Consider the following 23,540-nt stretch of genomic DNA (forward strand, 5'->3'; position numbering starts at 1 on the left):
ATTTGAAAATTCATTTGATCAAGGGGGAAAAGCTCAAATTCCTCAAGTCACGGGCGTGAGCGTAAGTAGGCCGAACTTATTTAACCGTTGGTGGCATTTCGCCAAGGGCTTTGCAGGTGAAAAAGAGTGGTATTATGCATTCACTAGGCACTAAGAATACGAAGCACGAACACTGAAACTGACTATTATAATAGTCAAATATTACTTATACCAGAAGGTTTGCGCTGGTATATTCCCGAAGGCTACCTTTTTACGCATTCCTGTACGCTAGCCTCACGTGAAAATCATTGTGCTATCACGATCACGGTCCGTTACTTCAGGGGGCCAGCGGGCTCGTCGGAGACACGCATTAAATCTTACTCGGCATGAACTAGATGAAAATTGAAGTACATGTGGGAAGCACAAAAATCAAGCGGCGTGTATAGCTTGGCTAAGCACGAATACGCCCGCAGAAGCATTATTAAGCACTAATTTAGCTTAATTTCGTTTCGTTTAGCTTTGCTTTGCCACGCCTTAACCCTGTTTAGATAAGTGTTTAACAGGTGCTTTAGATTTTAATTATGAGGAAGGAGGTAATTAAGGCCTTCAGTGCAATTTCGTCAGAAGAGATGAAGACGACGACATCCGAAGCGAAACGTGAAAGACTGGCAAGTCTTAAAGGAGTATAAACAGTTAATTTTTGAACTCGTGTTTTATCCCTTGCGAAAGACCTTACTATACACGGATCACCACGTGATATTCGCCTACGACCGCTGAATAACTTTTAACTGAATTTCTTTTTTCTCACCTGTCATTGGCTTCGATTTCAGCAGCCGACCGAGTTCTGTGACGTCAAAGTTAAGACTAGGTCACGTGAGGAATGAAAAAAATAATAATAATAAAAAAAACAGCAATATAATCTTTCCTTTGTCGTTTAAATCCACTACAATGCTAAAGCTAGCCTGTCTCAAGAACGAGACCTAGACTTGACTGTGACGTCGCATCTATCTCTCGGCTGCTGAAACCGGAACCGAAATTGGTGAGAAAAGAAAATTCAATTAAAAAAATTGTATTGGTCGTAGGCGAAAATCACACGGTGATCCATATACAGGAGTATGTTACGCATAATTATCAAAAACATGCCACATAAATTTGGTGTCTATATACTCATATAGCTCGTGCAGAAACCGGCTACCAGTACCGTCTCCGTCCCCATGTTGACAGTCCCCGTTTATTTTATTTTCCTAATTCTTCAAGACGACGCTAACACGCTGATCAATCTGTACATGTGTTCGTAAACTTAGGCGTTTTTTATTTTTGGAAAAAAAATGGCGGAATCGTACAACGCAATGATCTAACGCTGTTGCTCGAAGGAGGCTTCGTAGCGATCCCAGCGAAATCTAGGACTGCGGGTAATTAGGAAAAACAAAAAGTAGAAAAGAAGGGGAGGCACATGAAATATATTATATGGAGGCATGTGAGCGAAAAAGCAAATCTCGACAGTGAAGAGAACCTAAAACGTGTTAACAGACAACTGGCTTATGGAGTCTTATTTGTTCTCATCATACCATGAAAGCTGGAGTTATCGGGATGTAACCTCACTATGATACCGTGAGAAAGAAACCAGAAAACATTGATGTTTTCAGAGACGTGATACGGAACTTCAGTAAAGTGCATTTAGCACAAGCACTGACTGTTGAGTATGACGTGGTCATTTCGGGCAATCTTCGTCAGCATGGCATTAGGAAACAACTAAAATAAAAAAAAAAAGCGAGGAACATGAAGACGGCGCAGACTACAACGTAAATCCGAAATGGGCTTTTTTTCTCATCGCGTTTTTTTTTTTTTTCTCGACTCATGAGCAAGCAGTCATGCCGAACTCCCGGAAAGTCTTCAAAAGCGAAAAGTTGCACTTTGTTACAGGCAACCGGAGTGAGTCAGCATTTCCTTGTGACGACAGTTCAAAACGCGACGCAGTGATAGATGGCCCTGTGTACTTGCAGAAACCTCACGCACCAGCCATTTGTGGGAAGAGAACACATCAAAGCAACGAATTTCACACAACGATCGAAAACAACGGTGTTGACAGCGAAGAAGATGTTAAGCAAGCGAATTTCGAGGTAATCCGAGGCCATGTACTGTAACATTTCTTTTTTTATTATTATTTCATCCTCTCGTTCTTTTTTGATTGGTAGCAAAGCCGCCTCCGACGTCAGGGTGCATAGGCAACAAGCAATGCTATCCGCCGGTTTTTGTATAAAAGATAAGGCTGACCAATAAAATACGGCCCCAGGCTTCAATGTTAATGCCTGCCTCCATCCACCAGTCACACCCTCCTATTTGTCATATAGCTATGGAATCGCATTTCACATTCGGGAACCATTAGCCGCAGGGACCTGCAGAGGCATACGAAAAAAGGGCCCCCGCCACCGCAGTGCAACTTCGTCGACTGTGGACAGATGGCGCCACATTGCATGACGTTGCCTGAAACAGCTGGGGCAGATGCGATAGATGGCGACTCCCGTAGGTGAGGGCCTTTCGCCTCCGCTTTACTGAGAGCCGGTCGCAGCTACCGTGCTTAAGATTACCATAGCAACTGAGGCGGCTAGCAAAATAGTTTCCTTCTTTTGTGTAGTTTAAGTAAACCGGTACGAAGGTGAATATCTTCCCGGAAAGGAATACCTTTACCATACCTCGTATCCTTGTGAGCGGCTGCATGCTGCATACATCTATTCAGTACACATGTGGCATGGATCCTACGTTACTAAGCGTCACTACAGTGACTACTCTAGGCACTATAGCGTCAAGGACATGACACGTCACCTACTTCGAAAACACGTATGCGTTGTGCTCTGCGTAAGATTCGTACACAAAGGCAATTTATAAACGGTGACGGGACACTGATCAGTCGATCCGAACGTGGAAATGGAAATATTCGCGTAGGATGAAAGTGGAAGGAGGAAGTGGACACTGGCCTAAACGCGCTGATACGAGCGTCAGGAAGAAATCAAGAGAAGTGATGCTCCGGAACGACTGGCAGTATTGATATTGCCGCCTGCAAGCGAGGATATACTCACCACACTTGAATGCCGTCATCGCGTGCCTTTTCTTTGAGGTCCCACTCGAGCCTGGCGTCTAATATGTTTTTGTTTTTGCGTTTTGGAACAAAAGTTATGCAGGAAAAATAAAGCAGATCAATAAAATTAGGAAAGCGCAAGTGAGGTCACGAAATACCTTTACGAAAGTAAACGCCGTCTCTTCCAACCAAGATGTTTCTGGGAAACACAGCTCACGCGCCCATCGCGCGGCACTACTTTGAACGAGACGATAAGAAAAGGAACGTGGGCAGGAGGCCCAGTGACGGGCACACGTTATCGGGAGTCGCGCACAAAAACAAGGTTACTAGGCGTCGAGGCAATGCACGCCGAGTCGTGGCAGGTGCGCTGCTGGCTGCAGCAGCTGACAGTCCTGCTTACGCGCGCATCTGGGCGGCTAACAAAAGTGAACGCGCCAGCGAACGAGTCTTGCACGTCCCGACTTTACCGCTACATGTGCAGCCGCCCCGCAGAGTCCGTTCTGCATGTGAGCGGGCTTTTGGCCAAAAGGACGGCCGACATTAGGAGGTGAGTACCTGAGTAAGGAAAGCCTTCTCAGATGTTGCCCGCCGCTGCGGGGTACCACACGGATGCCAGATTCTAGCGCAGTCCTCTTCCGTAGCTCAGGATGGGTGAACCGAATTCGTTCTCACAAGGCGAAACCAGACAATTTACAAACGCCAGGTCGATCACGCACCTGCTTCCACGTGCTTTAATGATATTGCACGGAAGAGGCCGGTGTTGCACTACCGAGGCTAAAGGTGATAAAGAGAGCGGTAATAAAGGCAAATGCACGAACAATTCGTGACTGAGGCAGAGCCCGAGTGCTCCATAGCTGAAGGACTCAGTTTGGTTACTCATTTGTAGGCCCCATGCACGTAAACCGGGGCAGGCTTCAATACTCAGAAACGTGAATTGCTGGGCGAGTTGGTACATATTCAAAAAAAAAAAAAAAAAACACCAGCGAAAAAAATACGCAGAACCAGTAGGAGACACACACACACATGACGTCGCCGGTGACGTTGTGTGTGTGTGTGTGTGTGTCTCCTACTGGTTCTGCATCTTTTTTTCGCTGGTGTTTCCTTTCAATACTCGGCACCATGCTCAGATTCCAGTAGCCATTAAGTGAAGAACGTTCGCAGTCTTTTACTAGAATGTACTCGAGACGTTGTCGGCATTATTGGAGTGTCATGCAATTTGCCACCATAAGTGAGAAAGACAGCGAACTACAAATGCTTGCTACTCGTGCTTAGCGGCAACCACGGCGACCGGTATTCAACTTTAGACGGAATTAAGCTAAAATTAAAGTTTATATGCTTTTCACTTTCGGAAATAAACCTCAGGAAATGCAGTACTGGCACTAGCAATGCCCGAATACTGAATCTCCAAAGCATTACCCGGATTATGCAGAATGCCACTACGGAAGATCTTCATTAGTTGAAATACGGGAAATTTGCACGCACGGCAATAAATCCATACACAGCTAACAGCCCCGGGCTCACAAAGTGCGGAAAAACACACATGTGGAAAGAGTAATGCACCACCCACAGCAAAGCGACCCGGACCGCAGGAGACAGTGAAGGATGGCGACATCGGCACAGTTCTTATGGATACTTGACCGCAGTCACTCAAGCCGTCCTTGTGCTCCGTGCGTATTGTTCCAACGTAGCGCCAGAAGCCAGCGCTCCTTGTGCATGAAAGGGGCTCGCCCGTTCACACGGAGACGCGCCACAGCAGTGGACCCCGGGGCGTGCCGGAACAAAGCCATCGCGAGTTTCGGGGGCTGTGCAGAGGTCTGGCGAGCACGTGTTCCATCACTCCGCCCACTTGGCGCGCTAACGCCCACTCAGATGCACGGCATCCCCGTCCAGTGTTTCGGAGGGCTTTTCTTGTTTCGACACAACCTAATGTATCAGGATAACAAAAGGTGCACGCACCAGCAGGTGAAGTAAGAAATGTTAAAAGGGGCGACTTTAGAATGGCCTGAACCACGGCGGCGTCGCAGTATCGCAACATTTAAGCAAAACTCAAGCAGCGTGTAACTAGAAGTGTATCACTAGTGACCTGCACGCCTGTGTCGGATGCCTCGCGACGCCCCCGCAATAAGGTTAATCAGTTATGCCTACGGTAAATGATGCGTTACCAGCGGAAGTACACGCTTGTGTGAACGTGAACGTGAACAGTTGAAGCGCATGACACTTCTTATATTCCGTTAATATTCCTGACATTAAGCAAACCGCTGTGGCCGAAGATGACCGAGTCCCTCAAATTAACGACCCTCGCGATCAGCAACTGTGTCTTCAGCAGCACTGTCCAACTGCTAACAGAACACACACACACACACACACACACACACACACACACACACACACACACACACACACACACACACACACACACACACGCGCACGCACGCACGCACGCACGCACACACGCACGCACGCACGCACGCACGCACACACACACACACACGCACACGCACACGCACACGCACACGCACACGCACACACACACGCACACGCACACACACACACACACACGCACACACACACACACACACACACACACACACACACACACACACACACACACACACACACACACACACACACAAAATGCATCGCGTTATTGTGTTAGTTCATATAGTTTTACTCATTTACAATTTCGCATGTGGCAATGCCGGATTCTCCGTCAGGTTGAAGAGTATGTACCGTAATTCAGAGAGATATACAGTCAAAACTCGATTTAACAGGAGTCCCGAATTAACTAAGATACCCCGATTCTCCTTCAGACGCTCATATGGCCCAATGCTTTGAATACATGAAGGAACGAAGCCAACAGTCGGCGAGGCCAAGGAAAGCGTTGGGGATGGTACTTTGTCTTTTTTTTTTCTTTCAATGTTTACTTGGATAATCACGGAAATTAGTAATGTAATCTGTTTAGGGGAAAGATAATTAAACACAAAGTACAAGAAAAAACAACGTGTCGATGGTGGGAACCGAACCCACGACCTCCGAATATCGCGTCCGGTGCTCTTCCAACTGAGCTACATGGGCCGCTGTCCCCCCTGCTACTTGCTTGGGTATTTATTAGAAGAGCAGTTAGAAGGGCACCGGACGCGATATTCGGAGGTCGTGGGTTCGGTTCCCACCATCGGCACGTTGTTTTTTCTTCTACTTTGTGTTTAATTATCTTTCCCCTAAACAGATTACATTACTAATTTCCGTGATTATCCAAGTAAACATTAAAAAAAAAAAAAAAAAAGACAAAGTACCATCCCCAACGCTTTCCTTGGCCTCGCCGACTGTTGGCTTCTTTCCTTCATGTATTATAACGAGCACCCTCCTTTCCCCTTAATTAATGCTTTGAATAGTTCTAAATAACGAAACTAATTTCGCTATCCGTCCCAATTTACGAACATTTTGCTTAAAAACTGAAGGCTAAAAAGTATTTTTTGGTATATTTTGTACAAAACGGTCAAGGATGTATTGACTGCGAGCCAACGTAACATCGTACACCAACTACGTCCCGCTTTTTCCAAACTGCGCGGTACGAAACGCGAGCTATATTAATGTTAATTCACGAGATTTCGCCAGCGGTCAGCCCGTCGACCCGGTGTCTGCAACGGTGTCGCATGCCAACACCGGGACAAATTATGGTTGCCCTTAATCTGCTACGCCAGTTTTCCGGAACACATGAGAAAAAAAATGCACAAAAAATCCCTGCAGGTGTTGCTTAAAAACCGCAAGCAACCAAAGATCAGCGACGTCTTTGCTGGGATTTGCGACGTCTTTAGTCTCCTGGGACCCTTCTTGCCGAGAAAAATTTTTTTACTTCTTTTCATACGCGCTATCGGTGTCGGTTGTTGCACTGGTCGCAATTTTATTGTAGCAACACAGCACAGTGGACAGCACAGTATTGCATTTAAAGATGACGTAACAGTACAGCTTCCCTGGGCCTTTGTTTATGTTGGCTGTTACGTCCTTTGAAAACACGATTTCATTTTCAGCGCATTTACGCTTTACAAATATGATTCCGCGGTACTTCCCGATGCCGCGACACCGTATAATAATCGAGTTTATTGGATTAAGTGACCGAGAAATGCATTCCTCGATTCAAAGAAGTTCCCAATTTAACGAAATACACTGTATACGCTAGGACTCGAACACGACGTATAGCTAAATTTGCGGGCGGATGTTTACAGCTCAGCAAAAACACCTTGGCGCGCGGTTTTATTATGAATAAAGGGTCGGGTAAGAGCCGCTTCAAATAGGCACAGCTTGTGCTGCATTGTGCAAGGCTATGCTGTAAAAGCACCTAGCATGACCAGACAACGTAGAAATACTAAAAGAAAAAAAAAAAAAAAGTGTCCCTCCGCAATTTTGCTGTTTTTGCCAGGTGTCTTTTCTGCCTACACCAAAACCGCGCAGATACAAATATTCTGGACATCAGCATTGTTGAAAGGTAAACAAACACGAGCATTAATAAATAAATGAAACAGACCTTTTTATTTCCAGTCGGTACTTCCGCATTAACAACTCCATTCCGTTCATTTGCACACTTCCGGCCCTGAATTTCATGCAGGGCAGATTAGCGATTAATCACCAATCCCTTACTTTGGCACCTGTTGTCTCCCACGTACTCATTGACACTCAGTCGTAAGCTACCAAAAGAAGCCCGAGTTTTCAGCGCCTATACCAACTCAGCCATGTCGTGTGACGTCGTGACACCACTCAACCCACCGACCAACCAATGCCTGGCCGTTGTACCTGCCAACAACTCGTTACCAGAGGCATGCTCATCGTTTTTCGCTCCGCACGCTGACGACAACGCTGGATTTCCTGCAGAATAGGTGTTTAATGTTATCTTGTTAAAACTGACTCAAAAGAAATCAACCACACAGAACGTGGCGCTATCGGTCCTAGTCTTGTAGTAGAACGGCAGTTCGGGCGAGTTGGTTATGCATTTTCGTATAAAACAGCGTGAAGACACGGGGCGAAGAAGAAGGTAAAGACACACACGGTGCTGATGTGTCTCAGCGCCTTATGCATATTTTCTTCCTTCTTCGTCCCGTGTCTTCGCGCTGTTTTATACGAAAAAGGTCCTAGTCTTATCGGCGCTGGAATTAGTTTTCAGCTACGAATCGCCCAAGCCACAAGGTTTCAACTCGACCACAGTGGCCCGTACACCGAAAATCCGGTATCGACGCCGGCGCCGGCATTGTGAGCGAAACATCACGCGCTGGCAGGCGGTAGCTGGCAACTAACATGGCCGCTCATTCTTTGGACGTAGGGTTGCCTGACGCTACGTTCGGCAGGAATTTTCAACACAGATCTCTGCTTACGTATGAGAGGGTGATATCAGAATCAGCCTGCCAGGACCCTTGCATTCACGTTACCCCTAGGCCACGTAGGCACGTTCATGATTAAAGCGGGGCTTAATATGCTTTATATGAGGGCGGTATTCTACGCTATCTCGTCATACCCTTAAAGGCGTAGCTCTAGAGTCCCCCATAATTTTAAGCCGAAAGCCTTTAATGGCTCATACTGCCGCTCGCAGAAGCTGCCACACCTTCGCACGCATCCCGAATATGAGCATACGCAACCTTAATGATACCTAACAAAAAACGAAAGGCGCAGCATCTATCACACTTTTTCACACCTGAACAGCGCCAATAGAGGAAGGGAGGAAGGTGTGAGTGAAAGTGGAAAGAGAGAAAGAAGAGTCTTATGAACAAATACTGTGCCTTTCATTTCCTATAAACCAACACACAATGTCAGCGTGGGACTGTTGCTATGCGGGTCAGGGCCCAAAAGAAAACAGTGGTTGCTAGATAACGGCGCAAGGAGAGGAAAGCCGCAGTATCTGTCACACTTCTTCTGTGGACACCTTTGAACCGCGCTACTGAGGGCGAGAGGAAGATGGGAGTGAAAGTGGGAGTGAAAGTGGAAAGATCTGTGCGTGAGGTGTGTCACATTCCGTGAGATTCTGCGAGATGTGTTCTTGCCTAGCGTTCTTGCCATCTGCAATCCCACACTTGAACGCGCATCAAGGAACGCCACGCGACAGGCGCGATGGTGTACTGTCCAAACTCACACTTGCCGGAGAAAATGACAGATACTGCGCCTTTCCTTTACTGTAAACCGATTACAATTATATGTAGCACTGCAACAAACGCCGACGATAGGCAAACGATGAGGGGCAATTCATAGAAGAGGAGGGGTAGGCTTTCGCTATTCTCTTAAGAGACATCTTAGAGACTCTCTAACTTTCAAGGCGAAAGCTTTTAATGGCTCATGCTGTCGTGGACAAAATGTGTCCCGCTTTTGCGGCGTTCTGATTGGCTGAGGCGGGATAACGTCATAGAGGTCTCGACCGACCACTGAGCACCACCACAGTAAGCGCGAATGCGTGCCTTATATGACCATATGTCAATCAATGATCAATTGCTAATTAATTAATTATTACCAATTGATGACTACTTAAGCAGTTCATTAATGAACTAATTATAATTGAATAATCGTTTACGTAATTAATTACCTACTTGATTACTACCAGTTGCGTAGCAGAATGCGGCACTCAGGCTTTCGCCTTTCACTCCTTTAGTCGCGAAAGTCCCTCGTAAATTTTTTTTGTTTCCTCAGTATAACAAGCACTTAGCATTGGCACATTTGTTGCGTGCTTTATATGGCCATATGTCAATCAATGATCAATTACTAATCAATTAAATACCAATTGATGACTACTTAAGCAGTTAATTAATCAACTAATAATAGATTAATTGCCTATGTAATTAACCACTTTCTTAATTTCTAGCTGGTTAATTAATCACGATTTACTGCCAGTTGCGTAGCAGAATACGGCACTCAGGCTTTCGCCTTTCAATATTTTCACTAATTGTTTGTTTCCTCAGTATAACAAGCACTTAGCATTGGCTCATTTGTTGAGTGCGTTTTATGGCCATTTGTCAATCAATGATCAATTACTAATTACTTACCACTTGATGACTACTTAAGGAGTTCATTAATTAACTAACTATTGATTGATTATACGCCCATGTAATTAATTGCATATTTAATTACTAATCAGTTAGTTAATTATTCACTAATTATTGCCAGTTGCGTAGCAGAATGCGGCACTCAGGCTTTCGCCTTTCACTACTTTATCGCTAAAGTCCCTCGTAATTTTTTGTTTCCTCAGTATACAAGCACTTAGCTTCGGCTCATTTGTTGTGAAATTCAATTTTTTTTTTGTCGTGAAATTCATGCTAACTACAAGCGCGTTAACTCACGGTCCGTGAATTAACGCGCGTCCCTTTACGGTGCCCGTGAAGAGACGCGCGTTAACAGTCTCCAATGACGCCCCGCGAGTGTCTGACAATCGCAGTTCTCGAGACCACGAATTCGGTCGGCAGCCGGCGACACTCGTATGGCACCCGGGTTTTGGCCAAAAACATTTATTTCTATGTTCTTCGCTAGGAGGAGAAACCAAGTTTACGAGACTGCAGCCATAGCGCTCCAGATGCTATGACGTTTATTGCGAGAACTAAGCTTGTTTGACGTCACCCGCATTTGGGGCTCAGTTTCATCGCTGAGTAGTGGGCCTCTCTTCACAAGCGCTCTGCTTCACGCCAGCGCAACATGGAACTTGCGGGCCCCAGCTATGCAACATCGCCGCCGACCTACCTATAGTACCGACTAGCGGACAGAAGACGAGGCGTGAAAGCCGGGGCGCCGAGTCGAAAGGCACGAAGGCACGCCGACCGGACTTCAGCGGACGCGGCTAGCGTTCGCGTGTCACGACGCTCGAGACCAGCTGCTGGACGGCACCACGCGGCGGATGCGGAAGCGCACGCAAGCCGCCTCGGGGAAAGATCGCCGTGCTCCAGAATTTACCCGCACAGGGGCTAGCCCACGGGCGGTTGGCCCGCGAGACGCCTTGTGGGGAGATTGCAGGAATGCGCTGGAAGAAGAGCAGCTTGCAGGCCTACATACGCACAGGTGATTTGTATACTTGCTGTAACCCATGCGCCTCTCCTCCTGACAGCTGCTTTCGCGCGAAATGACACTCAAGCGATGAGCAGCAGTGCAGAAACGTGCTGTGTTCTTGTGTACGCCCCGACATAAAGAAATCGTACGTGCCCCCGTTGCAAGCGCGTTGAGTGAAAAATACAAGCGAAAGCTCCCCTTCGCGCGTGACCTTCCTCATTGGAAACAACAACCAAAGCGCCCATCACAACTGACCATGAGAGCGCAAAGGGTTTATATGGCACACAGTCAAATGCAGCACACCGAACAGCTTGCACCGTGCTAGAACTTGAAGTGACGCTGAGGGCAACTGCAGCCCTTGATTGCTCGGAGCAAAAAATTGGGCGAGAGACTAAAGCTCCACCTTTAAGGTTTGGTTTATAAGGTTTTAACGTCACAAAGCGACTCAGGCTTTCAAGCCGAACCAAGCGTAGCCATGCAGATAGCTCTCGCGTAACTCCAGGTTTAACCACAAGATAAACTACAACTAATTTTTTTTTTTAATTTCTTTTCTTTTTGCCATGAGCGCCATGGTGCGATTTTTGCCCTGATTGAGCTGTACAACGGAATGTGGCCGTCGTGGCCACCGATAAAACTGCGAATCGCATCAAATGCGTCCCTCGAAAAGGGGGTGATACAAGACATGATTTAACGCGGTTCTGGCTCGGAAGAAAACAGCAGCCTACATCTGCGCTTTCTCCCACTGCAGCCAGTTCAATATTCATCGTCACCAAGCAATGACGGTCTTCATGTGTCTGTGAAGTAAACCGCGTCTGGTGTTCCGGAGCAGAAACCAGACAATTTTTTTTTTTTCTTTAAGTTCACAGCGGCCTTGCCTGCAGCGCCTTTTCACATGCAGCGCCCACAACGAAGAGCGGCACTAGAGGACGTACAAGCTGGCATCGATGCCCAGCGTAATGTTGAGGTAACAGCGCGGAAAGTGGACGGGAGCACAAGATTAGAACACACAACGAGCGCTGCAGGTAAGGCCGCGTTGTGTCGTCTTCTAATATTGTGCTCCCGTCCATGCATTCCGCTCTGTTACCTCAAGATGCATAACCAATATGCCCAAGCTGCTATTCTAATCGTGCGTATAATGTCGAGCGGGTGCGCAAGGCGTTCGTAAGCACCTCTTCATAACTTTTTGAAGTGCTGAGGCAGACATACACGAGAGAAATGGACGGGACAAAGTCCACTTCTCTCGAGTATGTCTGCCTCAGCGCTTCCAAAAGTTATAAGGCCTCCCAGGCACTGCTCCGCTTTATGAGAAGCACAGGCCTAATCGAAAGACTATGAATGTTCTATGATATGACTGACGTGATGTGATGTGGCGTGTCTGTTATGTGACTGTACTAACTTCAACTATCCCTCTCTCACAACTTTTATATCCACTCATCCCCTTCCCCCAGTGCAGGGTAGCAAACCGGTTGCTTTTACTGGTTAACCTCCCTGCCTTTCCTCCTCATCTTACTCCTCCTCCTCCTCCAAACGTTATGATGCTATACCAACTACAGCCCAGCAAACAACTTTGATAACACCTCCTGCCCTCTAGCGCTGACACTGGCTGGGAGTTCGTTGTAGCGGCTGATGTTTTCACAAGGAAACGTTGCGAAATCAGTGACGGTAGCTTTGCAAAACTACTAAAATGTTCAATATTTGCAACGTGTAAACAAAATTCCAGCAAGCCGCACTAGTTTATAGCGCTTAAAGCAAGCATGCGTTATGGCAATAAAATTTGAATAGTAACGCAATTTCAATCAATTACTGTTCTGTAATTCTTCGTGGATTTTCTGTGCTGTAAATGACCACTGTAATCAGTTACATTTCAGATACTGCATTCAAGAGCGCGTGTTCTGCGTTTGGTGACATTTGACCTTCTCGCCATGCTTTGAACCACCTGTAATGCGGAAATGCAGATAACTGGAGAGCTAACACTTCGTGGCTTTTCGGAGATCACTGTTACGTTTAATTGCTTTCTGAGACTATTCCAAAGAATCATGCTGCAGCTCGCAAAAGTGAAAATAAAGAAACAAGAACTGCGCGCCGTTCTACTTCCCGTGTCCGCTGCTGCTGCGCCGAGCTGATCGGCGCTGTTTCGTCTGATTCGAAGAAATACCCCAAAAATAGTCAAGATGACTGGGATCTGAAGATGGCCCGGCCCGCCTGTCTTCAACTAAGGATAACACGCCTGCACAGAATATCGCATCTGAACTTCTTAAGTTGAGAGCACGGCAGTCTGCGAAACCTAAAGATGTCAATACAGATTAAGGGTCGCAAAAGACTGGAACAAATTTCTACACAGAAATGTAATGTTAGCAGCGAGGCCAATGCGCCGCTAATTGTCCTGCTACGGTCCTACGCCGGTCCACCCGCGCTCCAGGACTCCAGCCCTTCGTCTTCGCCCCATCTCATGCCGGAATAAATTTTGTCGAGGTTTATATGCCACTTAATTTATTGTGCCCTGCGGCGCAACGCGCCACACAGCAGCTTGGCATAACGGTGGCGGCAACCACTCAGACAAATGCTGGTTTATTCGACCTATTCGTCAGAGTAGGAAATTCTGTGCAAGCTGAAGATGTTTGCATAAGCAAGCTGTTAGCTTCCCACAGATATACCATTTTGTCAAAAATGGGCCCTGAAAGCATTGCAGGCGAAATAAACTTTTGTTTACTCTTTCGCTAGCGCGCACGCACGCGCACGCACGCACACGCGCGCACACACACACACACACACACACACACACACACACACACACACACACACACACACACACACACACACACACACACACACACACACACGCACGCACGCACGCACGCACGCACGCACGCGCGACTCTCACTTCCAGAGCAGTCAGCAGTTTTTCTCGAATAGCACGACTAAGCTGATGCATTAGGCACAGCGACAAACTCTTTACTTTCCTCAACCAACGCACCGATTTCTCGAGCGTTCCTTAGTTAGAAACTTCTGCTAACTTACCTCGTTTTTTTTTTTTTTTTTTTTTTTTTTTTTTTTTTTTTTTTTTTTTTTTTTTTTTTACTATGACTTCCGCCAGTGCATGCAGCTTGCTGGACGTCGTTCGCTAGCAGCATAGGAGTTTACCCAGCCAACATAATGAAAACGGAGATCTCTTCAGCCGCACTAGCCTCGACAGAATGCTTAGCTGATATATCATGGAGATGATTGACTATAGTTCTTTATTCCCGGAAACTTTACTAACGAGCGACAAGACAAGCTTCAGCATGGTCTTTCGGCGCTAGCTTAATTCGTTCTCTCCTTCTGTCTCAGTCCTCTCTCTCTCTCCCTCGCTCTCTCTGTGGTGGGCGTCCGATGCGACACGCAACGCGTTAGTGTATGCTGTACGTGACCGTGGAGAACAGTCGGTAAGAGCCGAAGCAGCCATTGGTGAACTATGCAGGCGGTGAAAACAGTACAGCGCCTCAAGCAACGCTGCTCGAAAAAAGTGATTGCGGATAAGACCAGAAACTCGAATGTGTACAGCGGGGCGCAGCGTTTGCGCACTGCCGTGGCCGGACCAAGTAACTTATGCTATAGACCATGGAACGTAGGGAAAGAGAAAAGATGAACGACGTGTCCTGAATGCGCAACTAAACGCAGTGCACAGGAAACAAGGTATCTATACAGTGTACCTTTTACGGCAGGCGCAACAGCTGGCGCAAACTCGTTTCTACCGATGTCACCTCGCAGCTGATTACAAATAGCAAAAAGAAAAAAAAAAGGGAAAAAATCTTCAGGGCTTCCTCTTCGCATTAATCGCGAATCCGAATAAATACGCAGTGATGCGCGCGCGCGCAGCCAAGGTGATCATTCGACGTCACGAAAATGACCGCGCCCCCTAGGGGAAGGCACGTAATTACCAGCGAAACGAACAGAGAGCGCTACGAACGGAAAATATTAAGCGCATAAAACTGACGCGGTCCCCAGAATGCCTGATACATTCTTCATTAAAAGTGCAATTTTCAGCAGCTGGTTCGTTTGGGCCGATTGACCGCTCCTTCGGCTCACGCGTTTTCGGACCGTTATCTGTCAGCGGTGTCCAGCTTCACTCCCTTTCCGAAAAGCAAGAGGCAAACGTTGCATGGACACCATTGAGAGCTGCCCACGCGCAGCGCGCTCAGCGCCCGCGCGGTCCACGCGTGGGAAGCGCGCATTCCCGGAAAAAAAAAAAAAAAAAAAAAAAAAAAAAACGTGCGCGCACTCTAAGACGCTGGCAGTAAAAGAAAGAAAGAAAGAAAGAAAGAAAGAAAGAAAACGAAAAGCCTCGGAAGTGCAGGCTCAATTTAGCGTCGGGCTGAATTCCTAGCCGTCGTGCACAGTCCCTTCTCTGCTGCCAGTTACGTGGAAATCGCGAACGACTTGCGGTCTTTTTCTCGTCGCACACTACTGAGCGCCTAGCAGGATTCACACTTAACCACCGTAGCTTAAAAACTAAGCGGCACAAAGGCAGAGTCAGTGCCCAAGCACAGCGAGCGATAAACAGGGAGCTAGGAAGAATGGGCCGTCGAGCTAAGCTTCGCTGGTTGTAAATCATTTTTCCGGGAGGAGACCGCCTTGCCCCATGTTGCATTAGAAAAAAAAAAAAAAAAAAAAAAAAAACAACTGCAAAAGGTTATAAACAACCCCGAGTGAAACGCTGCGCAAAGACCAGATGCCACTGATTATGATCACGAACACGTAGATGAATAATGAGTCTAAAGTGTGAAGCTTGACTTAAACGCAGACCTTTCACCATGATGGATATAGCTACGTAAGATAGCGTTGGAATAGTCGAGCCGCTATCGATCGTAGCTGCCTACAGAGGAACAAAATGGATGAATCAGGCGTTGGCGACCCTTCAACCAGAGCAAGAAAGGCGAATAAACCTCGATCGCCTTGTATAGAAAGTGGCACCACGTAAGTCACAATTATGCGGCCATCCTGCGACATAGTTCTCAACGAGTGAGGCAAGGAAACATTACGCTTGGGCGCGAAAATGACGCAAATATTGGTCATTCATTCTCGTCACAAACAAACTACAAATAAACGTGCACCGAGAACCCCGAGCTTCTTATGAAAACTGTTCGCGGGCTGCTAACATTCTTGAACGCTTCGTTGTCGCACGAAGCGCGCATGGTGATCTTTCCGCGAGCGTCGCATGAAGGGCAGTTTCAAGGTGGGCCTTTAAGGATGCATTAGAACCAGTGCGAGTCGCTGATTCCTATAAAGACATACGCGCGTAAGAAAGACCTGGGTCATTGAGCCGCCCGGTAGTCGTCGTCAGACCGCCACTCAGTCGCTCCGTACGTCTCGTCCATCGCACTCCGAGAGTTCAATTTTCGCTCCAGCCACGGCATAACTAGCCGGTCGAAGTGACGACACGCGGCGCTGCGCACAAGCGGAGCGGAAATGGCGGCATGCGGATCAAGTAGTGCGCGCTACCAATGAAAGCGGAATGCCGTCCTCGGCCGAAACGACGGTGACCAGTTGGCTCCGCCGCCGGCGCCCCGATATCTATCGGCAAAGAGCTCGCCTCCAAAATCCTCCAAGCCGCTCCCCCTCCCACTGGGCATCCCGCGACGTTACGCGCATCTTCCAGTCGGCGTGTGACCTGCGAACGGGGTGCAGCTAACCCTTCACCCTTCTCCGGGCTCCCTCTCCACGCGCGTCCGGAAAAAGGGAGTGGACCCGTCAATGAATTTCCAGAAACGACGCGCGCGTCTCGGAGGTGGGCGCCCCGCTGCTCGCCAAGGCAAAGGTCCCACACGCGCGGATTCAAGAGAGAGAGAGAGCAGGAACGAACCCTAAAGCCATGCAAACGTCCACCTGGCTGGAGGGGCAGTCGTGCTGCTCGGCATGCGTAGCATGCTCACATACGCAGGCCGCGATAGGTTCGTTGCAAATTTCAACGCGCCTGGGTATCAGAACCAGTTTCACTTGTGCACCCCTCGGTGAAATAAACGCGCTCATGCGGCCTTTAAAATTAGTGAAGAGTACGTAAGAAGGCACTGGGAAATACACGACTAGCGCGAGCGCCAAGCGTGTTCGTCCACACCTCTCATTTGAAATTGCCCTCTCGTTTAAACCCTTGGAACAGTCATCGCTCAGCGTCATGCACACGTAAGGCAGCACGCCCAGAGTACTGCGTCTCATTGGCTGATCACAAGCGCCGTTTCAGGTACCGATTCGATAGACGAACGGTATGGGCAACCTTGCAGCGCCCAGGCGGCGCTCAAGCGTTCCACTGGGTGCCTAAAAACTGCTGCCAAGACAGCGCTTGATCCATTGCAAACGCGACACCGCGTTAATCTGAACCGTTGGAGGCACCCCGGTTTGACTGACAGCATTCCCCGCCTAGCATCTATGTGAAAACACTTATACGCTCACCACCACCAAGAATATATTGCCCGATCTTTCTTTTGGTTGCCCTGTCACTCTGGGCAGTGGGTACCCGAGTTCAGTAGCCAGCATCTTGACCACTGATACACCACGGCGGGTGCTTTCGCTCGTTATAACAAGGTTTAAGTCGGGTTAAACATCCGATATTTGACGCGGCGGCTTATTCGGTGTCTTAGGTTAAACTGATTGCCGCCGCGACAAAGCGCGCCGTTGCACTTCAGCTGATCGTGGAGGCCACGGTTCAATCTCCGACATTTGACGAGGGCGCCCAGATGGCGCCACATGTACAGCTGAAGCTGTAGCGCATCCGGACCATAGCTAGAGTGTACTCCACAGCCACAGAGTTTGTATCAGGTAAGTACGGTGTAAAAAAAAGCAGTTACACTGGGTTACAACAAGTAAGGCAAAAAAAAAAAAGTTCGTCTTTCGCACTCGGTAAACAAAGAAAGCCCCTGCATTTTTTTTTTGTTTGTTTGTTTCTTCTCCACGTCACCCTCTGGATGACGCTCGCCACGTACGGCTTCGATAGAGTGCGAATGCTCGAGCTAAAGTCCATAGAAGGACCCTACTCGAGCCATTACAGACTAAAACTGTTCGCTCTTCTCACTAGGCTGTGTGTTACGGCGCTGCGATCGACATAGAATCTGCGCACGCAACGCAGTGCGTTCCAGGCTTACGTGACTAAGCGCGACTTGGATACGAGCCACGCCACCACAGTTTCCAGCTAACGTCTCTGCCAAAGGCAGAAAAGAAACGCGGTTTGTTTCTCAGCCGTGCAAGGAAGCATTAACTTAAGCTCCCTTAAGCTCTAAACGTGGGATTATAAGACAAGGAGAGCCCTTGTACTCGTCTTTAGAGACATTTTGATCGTTAGGGGTGCCGTAAGGGCTTCGAGGCATATAGCTGAGAAATAGCCCCCGCTGGTTGGTTACATTTGGCAAAGGCGGTACGCTACGCACGCTACATCACAGCGCGATATGCAGATCCGCTTTGCTACGTCTGGAATACCTAAACTTGACGGCGAATGGCGAAGATAACTAGCGTCGAAGAGTAACGCTATTAAACTTGCTGGTGCATAAATCAAGAAAATTATCTGCGTCACACAGCCCAGAGCTGATATGTCATTCAACGTAAACACGAAAAATAAAATTGACCATGAAGCCGGTACAGTGCATAGCTTCTACGTACGCGACGAGTGAGCACGAATGGGTTTCATGGTTCCAAGAGCGCTTGCTATCGGTTATAAGTTTTGGGGAGGGCAATGACGCCCGTGTGCCAGGTCATCGCACTCCTCCGTGCCCACCGTGGGTTGCGGCCCGGCAAAAGACTAGTCGTGGCAAGCTATCCAGCGTCAGCGCAGTGATGGCGCACGTGAAGCGAGAATAATACACATGGCAGCCTTTTTCCGTAAACGGTCCGAAGAGCCAGTGTCGACTACTTTGAACCCCCACGAAGCGGTCGCCAAAGCATATTTTCGGCAAACAGCGGCAAGTTTAAAGCCCAGCTGGGCGGCCAACGCTTTAGTCACTTTCAACGTGCACATTGGAACTGACGAAATAAATAAACATGCGTCTCTGCCATTTTCCCTGGGGCAACCATGTTTTCAACACCGCGATTTTGAACTCCTGCAAATAGGATCTAGCAATATACATGCAGGTAGAATTCTCAGTCGCCTTTCCAGCCAATGACGGCGGGGCCTGTAATGAAAAATGCCGGACACGGAGGTGGGGGTGATGCTTCAGGGAAGCATTCTTTCGCTCGTGTTGCAATTCTGGACTAAACTGTGGAGTAACTGGAGAAAACCCCAGGGCACCACACTAGATGTGCTACTCCGGTTTGCGCTGTATGCGCAGACAGAGCAGTTTCTGTTAGTAGTGAGATATGCGATATGGTAAATGATTACTGTAAGCGCGGATACGCTGATCGCTAAGACACGTTGCCATGTTGTGCACCCAACTATACCAGAATTTGGCGCATAGTGTCTATTCCAATGTCACAAGGCAGCGTTTCGGCAAATATTCTGTACAACTTCCAGTCTGAACACACCGATCCAGTGGCGGCCAGTCTTGATCTCTCGGTGGTTACCCCTTTTGTTTTATCATTGCGACACTCGCAAACTTGCAGATAAATAAATAAAAAACAGAGGACGTCCCCGATTCCTTGAAGACAAATATTGGCAGAGCTAAGCTTCGCAGCTTAACGCATCAGGAAGCGTGAGCTAAACGGTATTTGCCGCCGAAGGAACACGGCTGCTTTGCAGTCTCTATCCCGCTATTTCCCACAGAAACGACGCAGCGCCCACCCCAAAAGGCGTAAGCGCTCGCAGCCGCGGCACGGCTGCCAAAGAGGCTCGGGTAACGGGTTCGGCCGACAGATTCAAATCCCCCGGTGCTACCGACTGCTGCCCCTTTCGAATCCGCGAGGCAGGTGGCACGTCCTTGTTTTCCGGGTGTCGCTCCGGTGGCCACAGACCGGAGGTGGCGAACAAGGCGCGCACCGAACGGGGCAACACGGCTGCTGAGAGAAGAGTACGTTTGAAGCTGGGTTTTGTTCGAAGAAAGGAAAACTGGCGTGCGCGCCTGCGGCACTTGCACGGGCGGCATATGCGTGTCGTGTAGGGCACATTTTGCTTGGTCTGTTGCTTTCAGCCAGTCATGTAGAATCACTGCGCTCTGCAGTATTTTGTACTTTTGCTACGACTCATTTTGTGACTTTCCTGTTTGTAACAGGCTGTCCCCATAAACCATAAAAGATAGTAACAGGCAGTCCCCTTAAACCATAAGAGATAGCCTCAAGCTGCAAGACGAGATGGCGCCCCTATAGTGCCACAGCTGTGGCTGCGGCAGATACCATCGCGCATGAGCAGAACACAACATCGTTCTCCGGCGAATATTATGTAAGGCTTCCCCGCCAGCGCTCCATTTGTTTCCCCAGGAGAGCCCCTTTAAACCCCGAGAAGGCACTCGTGAACCAAGATTTTGATGCAAAGAGCTGCGGTGGTATAAATGAATCATGTGCCCTGCCCAACAGAGCGTGCCGTGCTCCCAAGGTGTGGCCTTGAACGTAAAGTCAGCTCTGTCAATTTCTTTACTTTCCTTTCGAGTTTCGCCCATAAGCTTGTCGAAATTAAGCACACTTAATGTTTACGCGGAGTATCCAGATTATCTGAATTAACATCGCGGAGCTCGAAGCTGTAAGATTTGAAACCAATTACCGCCTTCAGCTCCAAGCAGGGGTGGCGTGTCCCGTGGAGGCGAAATATGAAAGAACAGAGAGCTGCACTGACGTTTCGGATACGTGATTACAGGTGACCATAATTAATGCAGCGCATTACCCCGCTCACAGTAGGTCAATGCTGCTAATCGGGACAGGCAATCGCAAGAAAAAAAAAGGGAGGGGGGGGGGGGGGGGGGATGTCTGTTTGCTCAATGCGCAAAGGGTCTGTAGCGTATAATCAATGCATTGACATCGAGATAAATTCAAATGGTGGCGATCTCAATGTGCTGACAAGGATATTTCCGACGCCTACATTCACCACGTGCCTACGTGAAACGCACGGCAAAGCTAAAGGAAATCTAACGCATGTCCAAAATTGGTTCTTTGCCACAGCTGACCTAGGAAAGACAATATTTTGGAATCTGCGGCCGAGGCAGTGTACTAACGTGCAGGAAAACCGTGCCTAGGGACAGGGACGCAATCCATCTCTTGAAACATGTATTCTGCGAGCACTGTTTTCCGCAGTAAACTTTTTCACTCGCGGGATACGGGCGCACTTAAAGGGCCACTGTCCAGGGTATGACGTTTAAGGCAAAGGAACTCAATGCTTCTATCGTGTACCGGAGATAGTCTGCAAAATGCTACAGTGACACGTCCCCCCCCCCCCCCCAAAGCAGCGAAAATAAAATTAAAGCTCTCTCATGCTCTCCTTCGGAAAGCCAGCTTCCCCGTTCCCTGCGCTGGCCCGTCGAGCCGCAGCTATGACGTATTTGTCGAAAACGACGTCCATTGGTCCGTCTCGCTGTCTGAGGGTGAAGGATGGGTGTCTATCGCTCGCTGCACGCTTTTCCCTCGCCACAGCCTTACTGAATCCAGCGGCACGCGCTACATTGCGCGCTCCCTCGCCCGGTTTTTTTTTTTTTTTTTTTTTTTTTTCCGCGCACGCGGAGTGCCACGCCCCACCTCCCACCAAACGCGGAGGAGGAAGGGGAATTTGTCTTGCGGAGGCTAGGCGACCGGGCAGGAGAGTGAAAAAGCTTTGCGAGGGAACGGAGGAGAGAAACACGACAGAATCGGGTGATTGCGGTGGCTGTAACTGCGTTATTAGTTACTCTTTTCAAAAACATTTTGCGGCCTTGTGTTCTGGGGGCGAAGTCTCACAGTCACCGGGGAAAAAAAATATTTTCGACCGGAGGGTGGACAGTGAGTGGGCCTTTAAACCGACCTTGCTCTTCGCTGCGTTCTCTTTGAGGCAAGCCAAATGCGCTGTACATTTCCACGCACTCTACTAAATAACCCAGGGTTCGCACTGAGCGTCAACTCTGCAGCAGGCAGCGCACATGCGCAAATAGTAGAGCCCGCGTCTACTCGGGGGGAAGAGCGTAGCGCGTCACAGCGGGAACGGGCACGCTGCCCCGTGCGACGTAGGGCCCATGCATCGCAAGCGGGCGGACGAGGTTGCTGCCCCTGGCAGCGCGGCCGCGTGATGGATTGGCTCCGCACGTATTCGACCTTTGACCTTGTTTTTACACGCACGAAGCCAGGGGGCAACATTTACGTACGCGCAGGTGTATGCGCGCGACGACACAGGCAAAACACAACCCGTTCAGGCCCGTATATATTAGAGGAAAATGCTTCGCCTGGGCAGAGCCGTGTCAATGGGGACCCGGCCGCCACGTGGCTTCGCAGGCAAAAAAAGTCTATCACCCACATAAAAAATAAAATAAAATAACAAGGTGGAATCAGAGGAAGGCCACATATTTCATTCCTGGAGTTTCTTCTGTGCATTCATTTCTACCGCGACTCTCATACCGACCTTGTCGTGACGCTGGGGCTATGGCGACCCGGCCTTCACTTGGTAGCGTGCAGAGACTCCGGGTTGAAGAAGGACTGAATCTTCGAAGTTGGTAAAATATGTACAAGCAGGTTTACTGGCACTTTGAGAAAACGTATTTACAAGAATATTTACATGAAGAAGAAGGGTACATCAGCAAAATGACAAGCGTTTAAGAGTTCATATCGAGAAGCGACTGGATGAGCCGTTTACCCAGGGCCCAGAGCGACATTTCGTGCTCTGCAGCGTCCTTAAAACCCCCCTATGTCCAGCCCCTCTCTGAAGATGTTGACCAACCAAATCCAGGGCACGCCCCTCAGGTATCGGCATCCAATCGAACACATCACTGCACTGATGGTCTGAAGCACTGACTGGTCCGGCATTCATTCGTTGGGCGTGATCACTTGTTGGCGGGAAAAGCTTGGGAACGGCGAGGAGAGGAGGTACATTTCTATTCTTCAGCAAAGAAACCACAGGCTGGTTCTGACAAGGGGTTTTACTTCTCAGAAACCCGAGTGCACGTGGCGCCGCATAGGGCTCCCAACATTGTCCCTTTTCGACAATTGCAAATCTTTCCTGCATTCCCGGGAAATCACTTAATGGCCGTATGAGTCATGCTCCTTTCTTGTCCTGCACGTCAGCGGACATGTCACTCTGTCGTCTCCTTTGGATAGGAGGCATTCATCACTGGAAGATAGCACTTCTCGACTGGAAGGGTGAACAAAAGAAAGCACTTCCTGCTATTTCCCGCAGGGGGACGTTTCTTTGTGTTTTTCCAGACGTTCTCTTGACAGGGCCAATTTGGCATTTGCAGGTTGTCCACAAAGCAAAACATGCTTACAAAACAGGATTCCTGGAAACAGGCTCACTTAGAGCCATTGGACCATCACCACATTTCCAAAGCACTTATTCATGCCCACAGGCGAACAATAGAGCGCGCAAATGCGGATGCTTGGTCGTAACAGCCTCCTCCCCCGCCAGAAGAGACTCGGA

At 48.6% G+C, this 23,540-nt stretch overlaps 1 protein-coding gene across 4 annotated transcripts in view; it reads right to left on the minus strand.

Annotated features, from left to right (window-relative positions):
- Positions 1–23,540, minus strand: part of LOC146204831 (breast cancer anti-estrogen resistance protein 3 homolog) — a 226,680-nt gene that overhangs the window by 66,186 nt on the left and 136,954 nt on the right. Inside the window, exons 1-2 of one of the 4 annotated variants that reach the window (XM_084589544.1) lie at positions 3,214–3,437; positions 3,057–3,114 (exon numbers count right to left, since the gene is read on the minus strand). The exons of 2 other annotated variants lie outside the window; for them this stretch is intronic. In XM_084589544.1, the coding sequence (XP_084445670.1) occupies positions 3,057–3,075 (19 nt within the window). In that variant the 5' untranslated portion in view covers positions 3,076–3,114; positions 3,214–3,437. Of the gene's footprint in view, positions 1–3,056; positions 3,115–3,213; positions 3,438–23,540 lie in introns of those variants that run through there. One more of the 4 variants, XM_084589546.1, reaches the window with a different exon arrangement.

The sequence above is a fragment of the Amblyomma maculatum genome, chromosome 1 (assembly GCF_055883805.1).
Source record: "Amblyomma maculatum isolate TAMU_Amacu chromosome 1, ASM5588380v1, whole genome shotgun sequence".
Lineage (NCBI taxonomy): Eukaryota > Metazoa > Arthropoda > Arachnida > Ixodida > Ixodidae > Amblyomma > Amblyomma maculatum.